Below are 17,765 nucleotides of genomic sequence, written 5' to 3' on the forward strand. Positions count from 1 at the left end.
GTGGCGGCTGGTGTGGCCACGGCCGTCCATTTCACCCCCTCGCTCTCCTCCCTCCCTCTCTCTCTCTGCCCCTCCCCTCTCTTTGGCACAAGCCTCCCTTCCCTTCTAGGCGGGCACCCCAGTTCCTTCCAGCACCCGCCTCCTGCCACACCACAGCGGTGCTTTCATCACCCACCAGCCGCTCTGGGGCTGTCCCGAGTCCCTGCTTCCCAGGCGGGGCAGGTGCGACCAGTCAAGCATAACTCCCGTTCTGGGATGAACTGTCCCCATCAGCAGTTTCTAGTTCTGAGGCATCATTTCGCCAGACGATGCATAACACAAGCCTCAGCCATTTTTCTGGGGGGTGGCACGGAGGGAGCCGGGAGGGGTTGCCCTGGAAACGCTGGGCTTTTGCTGCCCGGACAGTTTCTTCTTCCCGCTGTGGGTCAGGCTAGCTGGAATCCGGACATCTGGGGGCCAGGCTCCCTGAGATGCTGTCTGTGCCCTGTGGGGAGGCCGAAGTGCTGACGGGGACGGTGGGGAGAGGCGCCGTCCTGGCTGGCTAAGCAGGGTCTGGGAACCCTGAGCGCGCCAGGGCTGTGTGTGTGTGTGTGTGTGTGTGTGTGTCTGTGTGTGCACCCGTGTGTGTGTGTGTGTGTGTGTGTGTGTGTGTGTGTGTGTGCACCCGCGTGTGTGTGGGAGGGGAGACAGGGAAATCCCAGGTGCTGAGGCTTTGCTAAAAGCCGCCTTCTTCAGAGCGTTTCCGTTTTGCCTGGAGACAAGTTTGTGCTGGAAAGAGACACTGACGGGGAGGTGCGCGTGCTGGGACCTGCCGCTGTGGGAAGGGAAGCTCAGGAGTCCCCCAGCAGAAGGAGGGGGACAGTGGGGAGAGGCTGAGCCCACCCCCACCTAGGCCCTCCACCCCTCTGCCCTCTCAGACTGCGGGCTCTTAGATGGAAGCTAATACCCCCCCCCGAGAGATAAAGTGCCCCCTCTTGTTCGGGGATCCCCCCTCTTCCAGGCAGGGTGGTTGTTTTCAGGTGTGACCCAGATTCCTCCCCTGGCCCCTGCGGCTGTCACCTGTCCAGAGTGACAACGAAGCTCCTCGAAGGTGCACGGTCAGGTTGCTGCCACACCCTTGCTGGCGCTGATGGGGGCCTGCCGTTGCGTTTAGATGCCGGCCTGGCTGCGGCCCAGCTGTCTCCCTGCCATCGGACACGGTGCTCCTGTGCCCCCTCCTCCGGGCACAGTGCCGCTTCGGAAGCCATTGTCCCCAGGCCAAGCCCCGGCTAGAGAGTGGCAGTGGTGGGAGCAGCTGGGGCCACCTAGGGGACTGGGATGAGCAAGGCGTCCTGGCAAGACAAGGGCCTCCGGGGGGCAGAGGCAGAGGGCCCCTGAGGGAGGGGCAGTGGGGCCAGGAAGGGCCTCCTGCAGAGAAGAGAGGCCCCAGGTGAGAAGAGCGACAAGGAAATGGGAGATATTCTGGGGAGACAGAGAGACCAGGTGCTCCATTGTCCCCAGGCCCCTTGCGGCTGCTCCCTCCTGCGCTCACAGGGGTGCCCTGGAGGGGCCCAGGAGCTGGATTCCTGAGGCCCAGTGGAATACAATGACGCTCTGACTTCCTTCCTGAGGGCCGGGGACGGAGGCCGACCCTCTCTGGATCCCAGGCAGCTCAGGGGAGGTTTGCCTGGGTGAAGGGAATGTGCCGCTGGGCCACCACTGGGAGGCACTTTTGTCCCATCTGCCTTGAGCCAGCTCCAGGTGGGGAGGAAGGGAGAATGGGGGCATCGCTGCTGGGTAATGAAGGAGATCTCCTGGTGGATGTTCTGGAGGGGGCTTGCCCAGGCCTCCGAGCTCACGTCCAGGACTGAGCTTGGGTCCCCCCACTATTGGGGGCGAGTTTTGCCTAGTGGGCTGTTCAGACAGCCTCCTCTCTCCTGGGCCTGTGCACTCTGAATAGGAAGTCCTAAAGGGATGGTCGCCACGCCCGAGGCCTCCTCACAGTGCGGGTGGGGAATCTCCCCTCCTTCTCCTCCTTTAATCAGGGGCCTGTTCCCTGGGCCTGCGGTAGCCATCTGTGGGCTGGAGGTGGGCGGTCTACTGAAATCTCTGTTTCTGCGGACTCCAGGCCCCAGCGTCCTGGCAGTTCTCAGAACTTTGCATATTCATCAACCAGGAGCTTAGCTGGCTCGAGGGCCAGGTCCAGGGTGACAGGGCTGCAGGTGGGAACTGAGGCTGGGAGGCCTTGCTCTTCCGCCCCCTCCTTCCCTCTGTGTGGCTGTGTGGTCCTGGACTCCAGACTCTCACCGGCGTGGGTACAGGACGCTCTGGCTCATGGTTGCTGGTCCCTCAGCCTGGACCCCCCACCAGGCTTCCTCCCCGAGTCCTGCTGCCCTTCAGGGTCCAGCTGGCCTGCCCCTCCTCCTGGGGACCTTCCCGAAGCCCGGAACTAGGTGGGACCCTCAGTTATGTCCCCCTTCACAGCAATCCTCACACCTGTAATTTCCCATGGCAGGTCTCTATGCCCTGCAAGGCTGTAAGCCCTGTGAGGCATGGACTGCGGCCAGGGCCCCATTTAAACAAACAAACAAACAAACAAACAAACAGCTTGGTTGAGATATAATTCACATGCCATATAATTTGCTCATTTATTTTTTATTTTTATTTTTAAAAAGTCTTATTTATTTATTTATTTATTTTAGCGAGCACGAGCGGGGGTGGGGGGCAGGGAGGAGCAGTGGGGGAAAGAATCTCAAGCAGACTCCCCGCTGAACAAGGAGCCTGACTCGGGGCTCCATCCACAACCCTGAGATCATGGCCTGAGCTGAAACCAAGAGTCTGATGCTTAACCCACTGAGCCACTCGGGTGTCCCTATAATTTGCTCATTTAAAATGTACAGTTCAGTGGTTTCAGTGTACGCTCAGACGCATGCAGCCATTACCGTAGTCAAATTTAGAACATTCTCACCACTTCAGAAGGAAATTACAGCTATCACCCCCCACCCCATCATCTCCCTCCAGCCCTAAGCAATCACTAAGTTGCTTTCTGCCTCTCTGGAGTTCCCTCTTCTGGACTTTCCTAGGAACGGAGTCATAGAATGTGTGATCTTTATGTCTGGCTTCTTTTACTTACCACGGCGTTTGCAGGGGTCGCCCGTGCGGTGACATGTGTGAGTACTTCGTTCCTTTTCAAGACCGGCTACTATCCCGCCGTGTGGCTCTGTTGGCATTTTGATTATCCGTTCACCCACTGATGCACATTCGGGTGGTTTCCCCCCTCTGGCTGTTGTGGATAATGCTGCTATGAGCGTTCACATACAGCTTTTTGTGGGGACACGGGTTTCCATTTTTCCTGGGTATATACCTACGGGTGGAATGGCCGGATCCTATGGCCGCTCTCTGTTGAACGTTTTGAGGAAGCGGCAGAATGTTTTCCAAAGTGGTTGCGCCATTTTACAGTCTCTGCTGTGGGCCCTAGGTCCTGTGTCTCTTCTGTCTGCAGAGTAACACCACCCCGACCGTTCATCCTTGTCACCAGCCCCTGGGTGGCCTGACCCAAAGCAGGTGCTTGATAAATATGTATTGAATGAATGAAAAAGTGAATAAATGGCTCCTTTTGAATATACTGCTCTAGATTTCCTCCCAGACTCTATCCTCACCACCTTCTCTGTGAACCTCTCTCTGACCCCCTTTCCGGGCATTATCATTAGTTGCCTGTTCTTGTTGCTCCCATGTTCTCCGCCTCTCATTATCTATGACTCCTCTGTGAGGCCAAGAGTCCCTCCGGGGTTAAGAGAGGGTCTTAGTCACCTCTGTATCACCAGCTTCTAATGCAGGGGTTGGCACAGAATAGATGCTCTGCATGGGCTGTGCGGGGAGGGGAGCTGCACCCTAACACTCAGGAGCCTCAAGGGGGAGTTTGTGGTGGGGGGATTGTTACAGGGGATCAGTGAGGCAACAAGAAGGATTTGGGGGCCCTGCAGATGGCAGAACTGCTGTTACCAACCCTCATCTCCAGGTCTTGGGGCTCCCTAAGAAGGAGAGGGGACTAGAACTTTCTCCTCCCTGGCTGGACTGGTGCCCATTTGTACAGCTTTCCCCAGGTCTTCACCTGACCTGCACCGGGGCTGGTCCAGGACGGGGAGGCAGAACACGGGGCTTGGAGGCTGCTAAGTATCTCTAGGCTTTCTCTAGGACATGTGCAGGGGACCGTCTGGCGAGGAGGCCGACGTGTATAAGGCCATGGTTTTTAACATGACAAGTGACTTCCAGTCTATGGGGCTGTGATATACAGGTTTTAAAGGCAGTTTGTATGGATCCACATTTATTCCACAGGCTGTTGGCAAATCATTCATATGTAGCTTTTTCATTTGTATGATAACCTTCATTTCCGCTCCCAAGCCCTCCCAGCTCCCAAAGGCTGCTCATTGGTTCGCCTTCAGCCTCCTTGTACCCCACAGAGCAGAGTGAATAATCCTGATTCCTGCAGCCCGTAAACAGTCAGTTTATTGGGAACAGACAAGCCTAGAGGCTTATGGCAGGGATGGCTGCTCCCTGGGTGGGGGAGGGGGCTCCTGCAGGAGGCAGCACTAGGGGCCTCTGGGGAGATGGGGTCAGCGCGGCACCGCCTTCTGGGCAACCCCTGAGCCAAAGCCTCCCAGTGGCTGGGCAGCCCCACATCACTGTAGCCAGGAAAACATGGAAGCATATCAGACCCGAAAGCAAGAGGACTGAAAAGGAGAGGGAGCAGGACAAGGGGTGGGGTGGGGGGAAGGCTATGTACAGAGGGTGGGAGAGGGGCTTGGTTGCATTGAGCAAAGGGTGTCAATTGGTGACTGTCTCTCAGTCCAGGAAGTATTCCACGTCCCCTTGCCTTTGTTTTGGCGTTTCCCCACCGTCAGCTGCCAATGTGCCTCGGGAAAAAGATGTATTTTCATGGTGTGAGCTCAGCAGCCCCAGGCAGGAAAATCTGCCCGAAGACCAACTCTTGATTCTGCATGCCAACCGACAGGACCATTAGCAGGTCTCCAGTGATCCTGAAATGTTGGCTTTGGAATTCAGAATGGAATTTGGGGGTACCTCTTTTTGATCATTGCAATAGTGCACGTGTTAGCTGGGCGTTAAAAGAAGTTCGCTTTTCTTCAGTGCATGAGAGCCAGACGTAAGGGAGGTGGGGGAACTTCCAGGGGTTGGTGTGGGAGACTGGCTTTGTGGGGCAACTTTCAGGGGATAATCCAGAAAGCAGAACTTTGGGGTGCTCGCCCCTAGGGCCTAGCTCAGGGTCTGCACACGGCTAAGTGAAAGGTGACTCTTGAAGATGCCTGAGGAGCGCCTTTCGGTGAAAACCCAAGGGAAACCTGTGGTCAGGAAGGTGGGGTTTGGGAATATCCTTGTCCTCAGCCCTGGTCGGGGGACAACATCAGGGCTGGGGGCTGGCGTCCTGTCCCTGGGCTTCCAGCCCCGGGGGCCGGGCTAACACTTGTGGGAGGAGCTGCTCCCAGCCCCTAGCTTCACGCTGGAACCCCGGCCGCTCACACAGCCCAGTAGCCCCTGGGGCTCGCAGGGGAGGTAGACTTCACCGGTGCCCACGATGCTGCAGCCCCCGCTGGTCTTGAGGACACTGGTGCCCCCTGGGCAGTACTCGGTCCTCAGCACGGGTGTGCTGACCACACAGGGCTCGTAGAGGACCGCGCCTTTGGAGCTGCTCACGGCTGCGGGAACAGGGAGGGGTGCTCAGGGTCCTGCACTGTGCGGCTCTAAGGGCCTGGCCCTGAAACCGTTCACCCGGGCCGTGCCCCCACCTGCCGCCCCTCACCAGTAAGGACACCCCCATTCCAGCCATCGACTTCCCACGCTAGCCCCAAGAAGTGCTTAGAAGCTCTTCCTCTCTCCCCAGGGCCTTGGCTGCTGCTTCGTGCTCTCCGTGTCTACTTGTCTGAACCTGCTTCAAAACTGCTTTCTCCAGAGAGGCACCCCCTTTTCATAGGGTTCCTGGCAGCTTCCAGGCCCCAAAGCAAGGAGGCCCTGCTGCATCTCTGCCCCTAATATAATTCTGACTCCCAAAGTGAAGAACAGCCCCTCCATCTGACCAGGAGCTCCTGGCACACAGAGCCCTTCCTTGGGGTGGGGAAGGCGTGCTGAAGTCTGGGCAGGGATGATGTGATCCGTCCTTGTTGGGTGGATCAGCCCCCACCGCCCCAGAGCCCTGGGGAGGGCGCATCTACTCACAGATATTCACGGGCCCAATGCCTTCGCACAGCCTGGAGGGAGAGGAAAGAAGACACAAGGTAACTGTGTCACAGAGAACAAGGCCGATGAACGTGGGGCGCCCCTCCTCCTTCCCGCCCTGCCAAGGCTGCCCGCCGAGGACCATGTTCAGGAGGAGGGCCTGAAGATTCTGGGCTGTTTGGGACTTCCCCTGACTGAGGGATGGGCAATTGCACCAGCAGCCTCAACCCCCACCAGCTCTGGAGGGACAATGTGCCCTTGGTGCCCAGCCCCGACTCACCTGTGCTCCTCGCCCTCCAGCAGCCGCCTGTAGGTGGCGATCTCGATGTCCAGGCCCAGCTTGGAGTTCATCACCTCCTGGTACTCCTTGAGCAGGCAGGCCATGTCCTGCTTGGCCTTCTGCAGGGCCTCCTCCAGCCCTGCCAGCTTGCACTTGGCGTCACTGAGGGCCGCTTCGCCCTGCTGCTCTGCCTGGGTCACTGCGGCCTCCAGCTTGCAGCGCTGGGGGAGAGGGCACAGCAAGGCATTACTGGGGGCCCCGGGAGCCCTAGGCTGACTCTCGGAAGAACAAGGAGAACATGGTCATTGCGAGAGAATAAAAAATACATATATTGGTCTCTGCCCCCAGTTCCTGGCATAGAACTCCTAAATCCTTGTTCATTTCCCAAGTAATAAGAGCATTAGGAACACCTTTTGATTTAATATTTGGTCTTTGACGCTGGGTTCTGACACAGAGTTCTCCAATCCCTTGGGATTCCTGGATGATAGGAATGTCTTTTGTTCTAATGAGGTGGCTCTGGGTGAGTCCTCGATGGCTCCTGGATGGGGGCTGGTCACCAGAAAGACCAAGCCATGACTAGAAGTTGGGGATTTTCAGCCCCATGCCCCATTACCGGAGAGAGGGGAGGGGCTGGAAATGGAGTTTATAATGATCGTGCCTAGGAGAGGAGGCCTCTATAAAATCCCTGAAGTATGGGGTTCACACGGCTTCCAGGTTGGAGAACATGCAGAGAGGCTGGGACGCTGGTGTGCCCAGAGCATGGCATAGAAGCTCTGTGTCCCTCCCATGTGCCCTGCCCTATGGGTCTCCTCCATCTGGGTGTTCATCCATATTCTTTATCACAGCCTTTTATAACAACTGTTATAGTTGTTATAAAACAGTAAACTGTTTTCCCGAGTTCCGTGAGCCACTCTAGAGAATTAATTGAACCTGAAGAGGGGATCATGGGAAGCTCCAATGTACAGCTGATGGGTCAGAAGCATAGATGACAACCTGGACTCATGGTCGGCATCGGAATTGGGGGCAGTGGGATGGGACCCCTACCCTGTGGGATCTGACCCTCTTTCCAGGTAGCTGGTGTCAGAGTTGAGTTGAGCTGTAGGACACCAGCTGAGGGGACGTAATCGGCTGGGTAAGCAGCTTTGTGAGTGGGAGGAAGGCGACAGTCAAGGGAACACATAGGAGGAGGAGGGAGATTTCCTTCACAGTCATGGGGCCATGCCAGAGTCAAAGCTGCTGTGCCTTTCATCCTAGGATTGTGACATCTGGTTCCTCCCGCGGATGTCGGACCACTTCTGTCTGTAACACCTCAAGGGCATCCGAGAGATGTCTTTGGGGCTAATAGACTTGAAGCGGCTGGCTGGTCCTCACCAGCCCAGGAGAACGGAGTGGGTCTGCGTTTATGGACTCCTGGGAGTCGTCTGGAATTTCAGGATCACAGGACTGGAGCCTTGGGTTAGAAGAGGCCATGGCAACCATCTTTCCTGTGCCCCCGTCGAGGGGAGCACCCTTGCTATTTCATCCATGACCGAAGGTGGCCTAGGGTCTGTCAGGACCTCACTGCTTCCCGAGGCTGCTTTGCTGTCGGTCAGCTTTTGTAGGAAGGGCTTGTTCCCTTGTGAGTGAGGGACGCAAATGCATTCCCACTTCCAGGAGCTCCCTGGGAGAACGGACCCGCCCCCCAGGACCAGCAGTGGGACCGCCTGGGATGGGGCCTCACCATCAGCGCTTTCCGGCCTCACCTGGGCTTTCGTGTTCTCGATTTCTTGCTGAAGCCGCTGGATCAGTTTGTTCATTTCCAGGACCTCGTTCTTGCGGTTACGGAGGTTGTCACAGTGGCTCCCGGCTGTCAGCCGCAGCTCCTCATACTGCCGGGACAGGGACCGGGAGGTCAGAGCCCCTGGTGCCTGCACCCGCACCGTGGCGCCTAGCAGCACCCTGTTCTCACCATCCAGAGCCTCTCCTCTGGTGATCTCCCAGCTCAGGGCTCTCTGGACCCTAATGCTTGTTCTGCTCCCCATCCCCTTTCCATTTCTGGTCCATTTGGGGTCTTTGTCTGGGCTGCTTCTTATTTCCTTCCCCAGCCCTGAACCTTCAGGCTTATTAAACGCTCCTCTGAGCTCTCCTTTTTTCCGTTGAGCTGTTCTGTGGTGCGTCTTTTTCTCCCTAACCCAAGGCCCCAGGGTCTCCTGAGGGCTCTTTCCCCTTTAGAGTTTCCTCCTCTGGACCTTAGAAGGGGTTTCTGTGTTCAGCCTGGGACGCCTGACAGACCTGGGAGTGACTGCCTTCGTATATTCTCCTTCAAAACCATTGAAAACAAAACGCAATGTTACTTCCTACTTAGACTTAACATTTTTTTAAAAACTTTGCAGCTCCAAATTCAATTTCTGAATAATGTTTCATAGATTTACAACAATAGATTAAAAACAATTAGCCAACTTTAGATTTTCTGCTTCTCATGGATGGGAGCATTTTGCATTGAGAAGGCAAAACAAGTGATAAGCTAATCACCCTCTTTGGCTCTTTTGTTGTTAGGCTTGTTGTGACAAAGCCTGAAGCTGCCTTAGCAATGTGCGCTCTCTTCTCTTGCAACAGAACTCCGCTTTTATTTGGGGTGACAGTGAGCCCAGATAAAAGAATATTTCTTGGCTTTTTCATTAATGAGATCTATGGGTAACACTTTCAGGAAAGCTGTTTAAAGTGGGGGATGACCCAGTTGGCATGTTTCTTTTGGTCTGTGTTCTTCCTGCCTGGAATGAGCATGTGAGATTAACAATACGGCAGCCTTCCTGGGACATGAGGCAACCATGAGGATTACAGCAATGTTAGGGATAGCGGAACAGAAAGCGAGAAGGAGCCTGTGTCCCTGATGGCAACATAGAACCCCCGTGTCATCTGTGGGCAGTCTATTTCTGTAACCTCTCTGAGGTCAGGGATGGCGTGACTCTTAGTATCCTCACGGGGCCACACACCTCAGTAAGGTCAGCCTTCCCTGGCCACCCTGTTTAAAACCTCCTTCCCACAACACTCCCTGCACTTCATGCTGATTGATTTTCTTCAAGGCACACGGCACCATCTAACGCACACCCACCATACCGATTCGCCTTGTGTATTGTCTGCCCCTCCCCCACCCGTGCCTCTAGAATGAAAGTGACACGGAGGCAGGGCTTGCTGTCTATTCTGTCTCCTGCTGGAATCCAACATCCAGAACAGTGCTTGGTGTATGATGGATGTTCAATACACGGTTGTTGGGTGAATAAATGACAGAACGAATGAATGCATGGTGCCTTTCCACAGACACGGAGGTGATAATGTTGGCGAAATCAAATTGCCCTTGGGGGTATCACTCTCCCTCCCAGCAAGCCCCTAATTCCTAAGTCTGGGGCGGCCTTAATGACTGCTTCTGCCCTGCCATTAGTGCCCACTGCACCATTAGCCTCCCTCACGCCTTGAAGCCCAGGGCCCTCGTTGCCGTCATTGCCAATTAGTCCTTCTCGAGTGCTGCCTAGGAGAGCACCTCCAGTGTCTGTGCGTGGGTAAAGCTGGGACGCCCCGGCACCCTAATGACAGGCCTGGGCTGTCCGTGGGGTCCCCTCCCACACATTCTGCAGGGGCCTGGCCCAGGGCCTGGCAGAAACAACACGACCCGGGGTTTACGGGGTTCCCTGTGGTTGTGGTGTGACGCAGCCCTCATCATCTTCTCCCTCACTCCCTAAGGGAGAGGGAGTCTGGGGTCCCAGCCCAGCCCTGCCCGGGCCTCACCCTGCTCTGGTACCAGGCCTCGGCCTCGGCTTTGCTGCGGCTGGCAATGTCGTCGTACTGGGCCTTGATCTCGGCAATGATGCCGTCCACGTCCAGCTCCCGGCTGTTGTCCATCTTGACGATGACAGAGGTCTCGGAGATCTGAGACTGGAGCAGGCAGATCTCCTGGGTGGGGGCAAGTGGGAATGGGTGAGCATTTTGAGGATAAAGGTGCAGGAGGGGAGGGGAGAAGCAGCTTTGACCTTCCCATAGGAGATTTGCATGGGACTTCGCATAGCTGTCCCTAGTCTCCATCACTAACCTGCTCTTCACCTGCCCCCCCCCCGCCCCAGTGACACGGACCCGAGAGCCACGGTCTGGGCCCTCTGACTTCTAGGAGTTTCACTGCCTGAGAACCAGCTGTCTGTGCTGATTTCTTCCCGTGCTCACTTTTGAGTCAGCTTGCCCCGAGCCATACCCGCTGGCAGGAGCCCTCCCCCTCCATCACGGCCACGGAACTGGCCCCTGACCCAGCATCTGTGTGCAGTGGGGCTGCAGGTACCTCCTCATATAGGCTTTTAAGGAAGTCGATCTCCTGGACCAGAGCCTCCGCGTTGGTCTCCAGGTCAGCCTTCATCAGGAAGGCTGTGTCCACATCCTATGGGCAGAGCAGGGACGACCATAACCCGGGGCCGGGGGAACATGTGAGGGCCACCCTCTCTTCCCACTGGGCAACCTCCCAGACAGGCTGGTGGCGGGTGTGGGACCCAGGTATAGGTCCGTGTGGAAGTGAAAAGGTGACAAAGCCAAGGATGGAGGGAGGGAGCCCAGCTCCAGGACCCCATGCCTGGGCCTGGCACCCTGATGGGGGAGGATATGACAGAGTGGGTTTTGAAGGAGCCTTGAATGCAGCTTCTCAGGGCCTGCTGTGTGGAGCATGGGCCATAGAACACCTCGGTGTCTAGCTGAGAAACCGTCGCTATTGTTTTCCTCTTTTATGGTTAGAGTCAGAGTTATTGTTTGGTTTTTTGATTTGGCATTAGCTCTATCTCCAAGTTCTTGGGCAGGTGTAGACGCAACCCCAACCGGGTTGGGCCCACATGAGTTGGGAGTTGGAGGCCAGGTCAATCACTGTCCTTCTGGAGGAAGTGGGGGAAGGCTGACTTTCCTCTTTCCCAGGGTCTGTGGGGTTGGCCCTGGGCTCCGACGGGGGAGAGGCCCTGTCTGGGGGTGGGTGGGCTGCAGACTGGTTTGGCCCCGGTCCAACGTGAGTGTCTGCTGAGCGTGCTGAGGCCACCTGGGCCAGCTCAGGGGGCCTTCTGTCCCTGCGCTGTCCTCCCTCACCTTCTTCAAGGCGACAAATTCATTCTCAGCACAGGGCCGCAGGGAGAGCTCCTCTTCATACCTGGTGGATGGGCAGGAAGAAATATTTCCATCTGGCTTGGGGGTTCAGAATTGGCCTTGGTATCCAGCCTGAGGGAGGGAGCCTGGGGGGCAAAACTGCCTCTTACTGACTTAGTGCCCTAAGGAGTCACCAGGCCAGTCCCCGTCCTCACTGGACACCTCTAGCTCCTCCAAACACTCAGGACAGGCGATTGTCATGGCCTCTCGTTAGCCACTGTACATGTTAACCTCCCTCCCCACTCCCAGCCTGTTCCTGTGATTAATCATCTTCTGGGAAGTCCTTCTTAAGGCCACCTTCCTTCTCTCTTGCTGCTCAGGAAGCCCACATCATCTAGCTCTTTCCTCTGGGAAGGAGGCGAACAGTTGGCTGCCTTCTCTGAGTTCTTCTCAGATTTGGCTGCAGACCCTGGAACCCCAGCCCGCCCCGTGCCCTCCCCGCCAGGAGAGGTCTGAGCCTGGCCCCTACTTGCAGAGATAGCAATTACCCGCTTTACCAGAGCCGTAGAGACAGCCCAGCCATCTCTTCTAGGCTCCAAGGGAGCTCCTCGCCCACTCCCTGTTCCCCTGGGCAAGGGAGTCAGGGTTAGGGGTTCAGTCCGGCGGGGATGACTCAGTGCGATGAGTGATACCGATCCATGAGCAGCCTCACTGCGCTGCCTGACGCCCATCCTTCCTTACTCCAGCGGACCTCGGCCTCCGCAGGGGCCCTGGGAGCTGGCGCCTTCTGCATGGGCCTGAATGCCAGCTTGGGCGGGTGCTAGTCATGTGACTTTGGGGAAGGGACTTGGGTGAGGGACTTGTCTGTGCCTCAGCTTTATCACGTACAGAATGAGAATGACCCCGGCCCAGCCTCACAGAGCCGCTGTGAGCTACCGCATGCACTGGTTAGTGTCTCCCAAGTGCTGGGCTGCCCTGGCACGGGCCACAGGCATTTAGTCTCATCCTTCTTCCCCCCACTCTCCCAGTCCAAAATCCTCATCGTGAGCTGTAAACCACGTCTCCTGACCACCTTGTATGTTACCCGCCAAGACAGGCATTGCTCCAGCTGAGAGGGCTGGCCTCGCCGCGTCTCGCCTGTCACGGTCTGCTTCAGTGGTCCCCTCTCCCTTGGCACACTCTGGCCCTTCCTGTCACCTGCCCCCATCCCTTCCCCTTTTCTGGCATCTACTCTGGACTCCCCTCTTGTAAGGCCCAACTAGAATGAAACTTCAGCACAGCCCCGAGCAAATGGCCCCTCCTCCAGGAAGCTTTCCTGGGCCCCACGTGCACCTGCACCGTCTGGGCTTTCCTCTCCACTTCTGCCCCGTCCCCCGTCGTAGCTGTTGGTTTGTGCGCATGGAGGTCTGTGCCTGACCGGGGCACCCTGAGGGCAGGAGCCAGCTCAGCGCAGTGTCCAGCTGGCACCAGGTAGGCACAGGGCTGATACCCGCAGCCCGAGAGGCCCCCATGTGGCTCGATTCCACTGACACACATCCCTTAGGAACCACGGCTCTGAGCCTACTCGCACCACTTCTTGTCAATGGAAACGTGTCTCTCTCAACCCTCCCCCACCAACATGTGCTCCCACGAGATACCCACCTAGGACCCGTGAGCCAATTTATCTGGGCCTCAAGCCTCTTGCAGGCACTAGACCTAGTAGCCTGCAAGCTCCTAGTTAACATCTGTTTCTCGGCTACCTTCTCCTGGGAGGCAGGCCGGGAGCTGCCCTGCGGGAGGGCAAGTCTAGCAGGCTACCTGACCTTAACCACTGGGAATGTAGAGGGGTGATGGCTTCCAGGTGTGGACTCGAGGTCCGGGAGCTGAGCATCGGGGAGTGAGAGAAAACGCGGGCCAGGTTAGCTTGGAAGTGGTCCCAGGAGTTGCCGAGAGGGGATTATCAGGAGGAAGGAACAGTGGGAGCAAGAGCTTGGAGGGAGGAGGGTTTGGGAGCTTGTTTGGGGATAAGACGTGGTTGCGGATCTGAACGGGGAGGGATAGATGATACAGCAGACCGGGGGGTAGAGCAGAGCCCCGGAAGGCGGGACATGGCGGGAGAAAGAGCTAGTATTAACAGGGAGATGAGGAGGGCCTTATTGAGGGAGGGCGGCGGGAAGGGAGGTGAAGACAAACACAGGAGTTCAGAGTTTCTACCGCGTGTGAGACGGGCAGCATCCTAGCTCCCCTGCTCTGCACTGTTGTTCCACCTAACCGAGAAGTTGGAGGCTTCCCATTGTAGAGATGGGGAAACTGAGGCCAAGGCTGTTGATGGAGCTTGCTCCAGGTTCCCTGGTGGGGTGAAAGGGAGCCACACTCACTTTTTCTTGTAGCTTTCCAGCGCGTCCTGGAGGCTGCCGAGCTCCGCCTCCAGCCTGGCCCGGTCCCCGGCCACGCAGTCTAGCTGCCGCCGAAGGGCGGAGATGTAGGCCTCGAAGATGGGCTCTATGTTGTTCTGACAGCACTTGTGCTGCTGCATGAAGTTCCATTTGGTCTCCAGCAGCTTGTTCTTCTGCTCCAGGAACCGCACCTGCCGCCAAGAACGGGATGTCACGGAGAGCAGGGAGCCTGGGGACCGTAGCCGGGAGACGCTGGGAGGTGGCAGCGTGGGCAGGCAAGGCAATCAGTGTGGGCTCTTACTCCCAGCACACTGCTGCCAATGAGCTAAAATGTTCGGAGGAGGCTCCCTGCGTAGACTGGCACCTGAGAACATGTCTCCATGTTTCCCCCACTTACGGCAGCTTTTATAAGACCCCCTCCTCCACCTAGGGGTGGCAGGTTGTCATGGGAGGAGTACCTTCCCAAGAGGCCTGGGACAGGTCCCCCTTCCAGCCCTGCCGCTGACTTCCCACAAGCCTTGCAACCTCGGCCCTTCGAGCCTCACTTGGCTTCCAAGACTCCTGCTTGGAATTGTGTCTGGGAAGCACTTGATGAATCTTCACAGTAATGCAAGCTGGTGACGTGAGGCTGGGAGTTCAGGCTTTCTTTGGTCACAGCCCAGGGGCACTCAGGGGAGGTCAGAGCAAAGGCTTTGTCCTAGGACTCTAAGTTCTCTCCCCCAACTCTGATGTACCCTGCGTGGCCGTGTCTAGAAAATGTCCCTGTCCCTGGAACATGGAGAGCTACCGGCCAGCTTTTCCCTTTAGACGGCTTAGAAGCCGAGGTGAGGAGAAGCTGAATGAGCTGATCACGGCCACCCCCCTAGCCACTGGCAGAGGGAACATGGCGTCCAAGCCTCAAAGGAAATCTGCAGAGGGAGAAATGTTGCCCTCCTTCTGGTCAACGGCCGCACCGCCGGCAGGCTCCCAGCCTCGCGAAGGTGGTACAATATTGCTGAAGATCGGAGCCCAGAGCTTACTGAGGTTTAAAGATAAAACTGTAAGTGGAACAGTTCCCATTTACTGAAATAAGCTTCTTTTTGGAGCACTTTTACCTATCTTAGCTCCTTTGACGCCTCACCACCAAGGCCCCCTTCCCCACCGGGCAGCAAGGGCCCAGAGGCTGGGAAGTGAGAGGTGTGCCCAGGGCCTGGGGGGGAACAGTCAGGAGTGGAGCCAACACCAGGGCCCAGGCCTCCTGCCTTCTGCCTCAGGACTCTTTGCCCTTCACCTGGGGGTCAGCAGAAACACGGGCTCAGCCCCTGATCCCAAGAGCCCCCCTGGGGTGTGGGGACAGGTGCAGAGGCCGCTGCTTGGAGTTCTGCTAGGCCAGTTCAGCGCCCTTCAAAGGCCGCACACCACCCATCCCTGTAGGCTTTCGGAGCTGTGGCTTTGGTGACAGCGACCGTGTGCTCCCAGCTCTGCCTGCTCCGTCTTCTCTTCACACCAGGCCTACTCCGGTGGCAAATCTGGGGCCCAAGGGTCTCGCCCCAGCTCAGGCACCCAGAAGGGGGCTCTGGTGTTAAAGCCTCCTCTGTTTCATTCGTTTTTCTTTTCAGTATCTATCATTGCTTTGGGAAGTTCCTCTTACAGTCTGACCTCAGGCAGCCCTGGTGATTTTCTCAGATAATATTCAGAGAGAGATGATGACAGGGTAAAAAAAAGAACTAGCAGGCAGAAGTGTCTAGCGTTGAGCCTGGTCTAAGCGGCTTTCAACCATTAGTGGTCGTAGAGTAAAGAGGCCAGTCCATCCCCCACGCCTTCTCGGTTGGGGGCCTCTCCCTGCCTCCCCGGACCCGAAGCAAAGCGCTCCCTGTGTTGCATGGCCCCGAGCATGGGGCCTCCCTGGTACCTTGTTGATGAAGGATGCAAAGCGGTTGTTCAGGCACTTGATCTGCTCCTTCTCGTCCCTCTTCACCCTCTGCACGGCCGGGTCGATCTCCAGCTGGAGTGGGACCAGCAGGCTCTCGTTGATGGTGACGGGGGCGATGCAGGCCAAGGGTCCACAGGGGGCTCCCACTCGGTACCCAAAGCTGGGCAAGCCACACCTGGAGGCCACCCGGGGTCTCCCGAAGCCCACGTTGCACAGGCTCCGGGAGCCCAGGCAGCCCAGGGCACGGAGCGCCCCCCCGCCCCCGGGCCGGCACGACCCCCTGCTCACTGCATATTGGGTGACCATCCGGGGGAGGACAGCGGAGCAGGAGCTGAAGCTCCGACCCCCACATCTGGAGCCCAGCTGGAAGGAGCGGCACGACATGGCGAGAGAGAGGCAGAGAGGTGCTGGTGGGGAGAGCGGGAGGCCCAAGTTATCAAGCCAGCCCAGCTTCCCCCCTTTTATCTCATGAGGGATGGAGGGCCGGGCAGAGCCAAACCCCAAATCACCATTAACAGGTTTATAAGCTTGGGATATTGGCAACTGCTAAGTACCAAGGTGGATAATTAGGGTAGCAAAGAGCAAAGGGAAGGAGCCAATGGGCAGTGCTGCTGTCCTCTTTCCTTGTTTATGGGGGCGATGAAAGGGGCCAACCAGACAGACGTTTGGCATATTGGGTGGCTCAGCCTCAAGGAAAGGGAGATTTAGGACTTTATGCCATTTTGTGGTGGGGAGAGGCATGAATTATACACCCCGGTTGCCCAAGACTAGAGACCAAATTAACTATGCTTGGGGATGCTCTATTTCCTCAGGGCTGTTTTTCTGCTTTTCTGCTGATGTGCCAGATCCAGGTGCCCTCCACAGGCTCTTGGGTGTTCCTAGAAGCTCCCTGGGAGGGAGGATTTTGAGGGAGAGGAAGGCTCCACAAGCAGGTTGGGCCCTGCCCCCTCCCCAGGCCAGGCGGGTGCTGCCTCTGCCTTAGTACCACTAGGGCTCCTGACACGGACTCTTGTCTCTGGGGTCTGTTTAGTCCAAAAACACCTGCAGCGGACTCAACAGGAGATGCTTTGTGCTTCAGGAGGGGAGAGGAAGAGATGCTTTCCTGAAGACTCTTGGGCCTTCAAAGATACATTGATGTCAGCCCTTAGGTTAACACTATTGTGTCACTAGCCTTTTGCCTTTTGTCCCCACCCCATCCCCAGCCTCCCCGAGGTAGACAGAGCCTGCCCTAACCTGAGGACATTTCCGGGGACCGTTGCTGCCTTCAGGAATTGCTCAGATGGATGCAGGATCCTGGCTTCCTCCCCAGCGCCCAGGTCACAGCTCTTTGGAGATGCTAGATATGCCCCCACCCCCCCTCACTCTCTTCCCTCCCCCTTTCCATCAGTTCCATCCATGAGACCTCTGCCATCTGGCTTTTTTCCAGGTCACAATTAAGCCAATAATGATAATAATAATAATAATAATAATAATACTAACATTTATTGGGCGTTTACTGAGTGCTGGGACCACCTCAAGCTCTACACCCACGACCTCATTTAATTGCATGACGGCGCCATGATGTAGTTTCTGCTTTACAGACAAGGAACGTAAGGAGCAGAGTGATTTATTAAGGACCCCCGAACCACGCAGCACATCTGTGGTGGGCTGGGATTCGATCCTACTCTTCCTGTCGTCGAGGTGCTGTGCCGCTCCGGCGGAGAGAAGCCTGGCTGAGAATGGGGTCTCCTGTCAGTAAGCCCCTGTCTCCTCCATTCCACCTGAAGATTAGGAGCCTGGAGCTCCACAGTTTCGGTCTAACTGTGATGTTTCCCTGTCCCCTTCCTCCTACTCTTGACTTTGGGTCCTAGAGTGCTGAGGATGGAAATTGGGGCTTGGGAAGGTCAGGGGTGTCACAGGAGGCCACGGG

The 17,765-nt window shown here is 56.9% G+C and overlaps 1 protein-coding gene across 1 annotated transcript; it reads right to left on the reverse strand.

Moving 5' to 3' along the window:
- Positions 1–4,466: 4,466 nt before the first annotated feature.
- On the reverse strand, positions 4,467–16,273 carry KRT82 (keratin 82). Its single transcript, XM_002923241.4, has 9 exons — positions 15,836–16,273; positions 13,927–14,135; positions 11,573–11,633; positions 10,791–10,886; positions 10,250–10,414; positions 8,230–8,355; positions 6,488–6,708; positions 6,208–6,239; positions 4,467–5,690 (listed from the first exon to the last, which is right to left on the reverse strand). Exons 1-9 carry the CDS (start codon positions 16,238–16,240, stop codon positions 5,452–5,454), a joined length of 1,554 nt encoding a protein of 517 aa, XP_002923287.2. The 5' UTR covers positions 16,241–16,273; the 3' UTR covers positions 4,467–5,451.
- Between the last annotated feature and the right edge of the window lie 1,492 nt (positions 16,274–17,765).

This window comes from Ailuropoda melanoleuca, chromosome 16, assembly GCF_002007445.2.
Source record: "Ailuropoda melanoleuca isolate Jingjing chromosome 16, ASM200744v2, whole genome shotgun sequence".
Taxonomy (NCBI): Eukaryota; Metazoa; Chordata; class Mammalia; order Carnivora; family Ursidae; genus Ailuropoda; species Ailuropoda melanoleuca.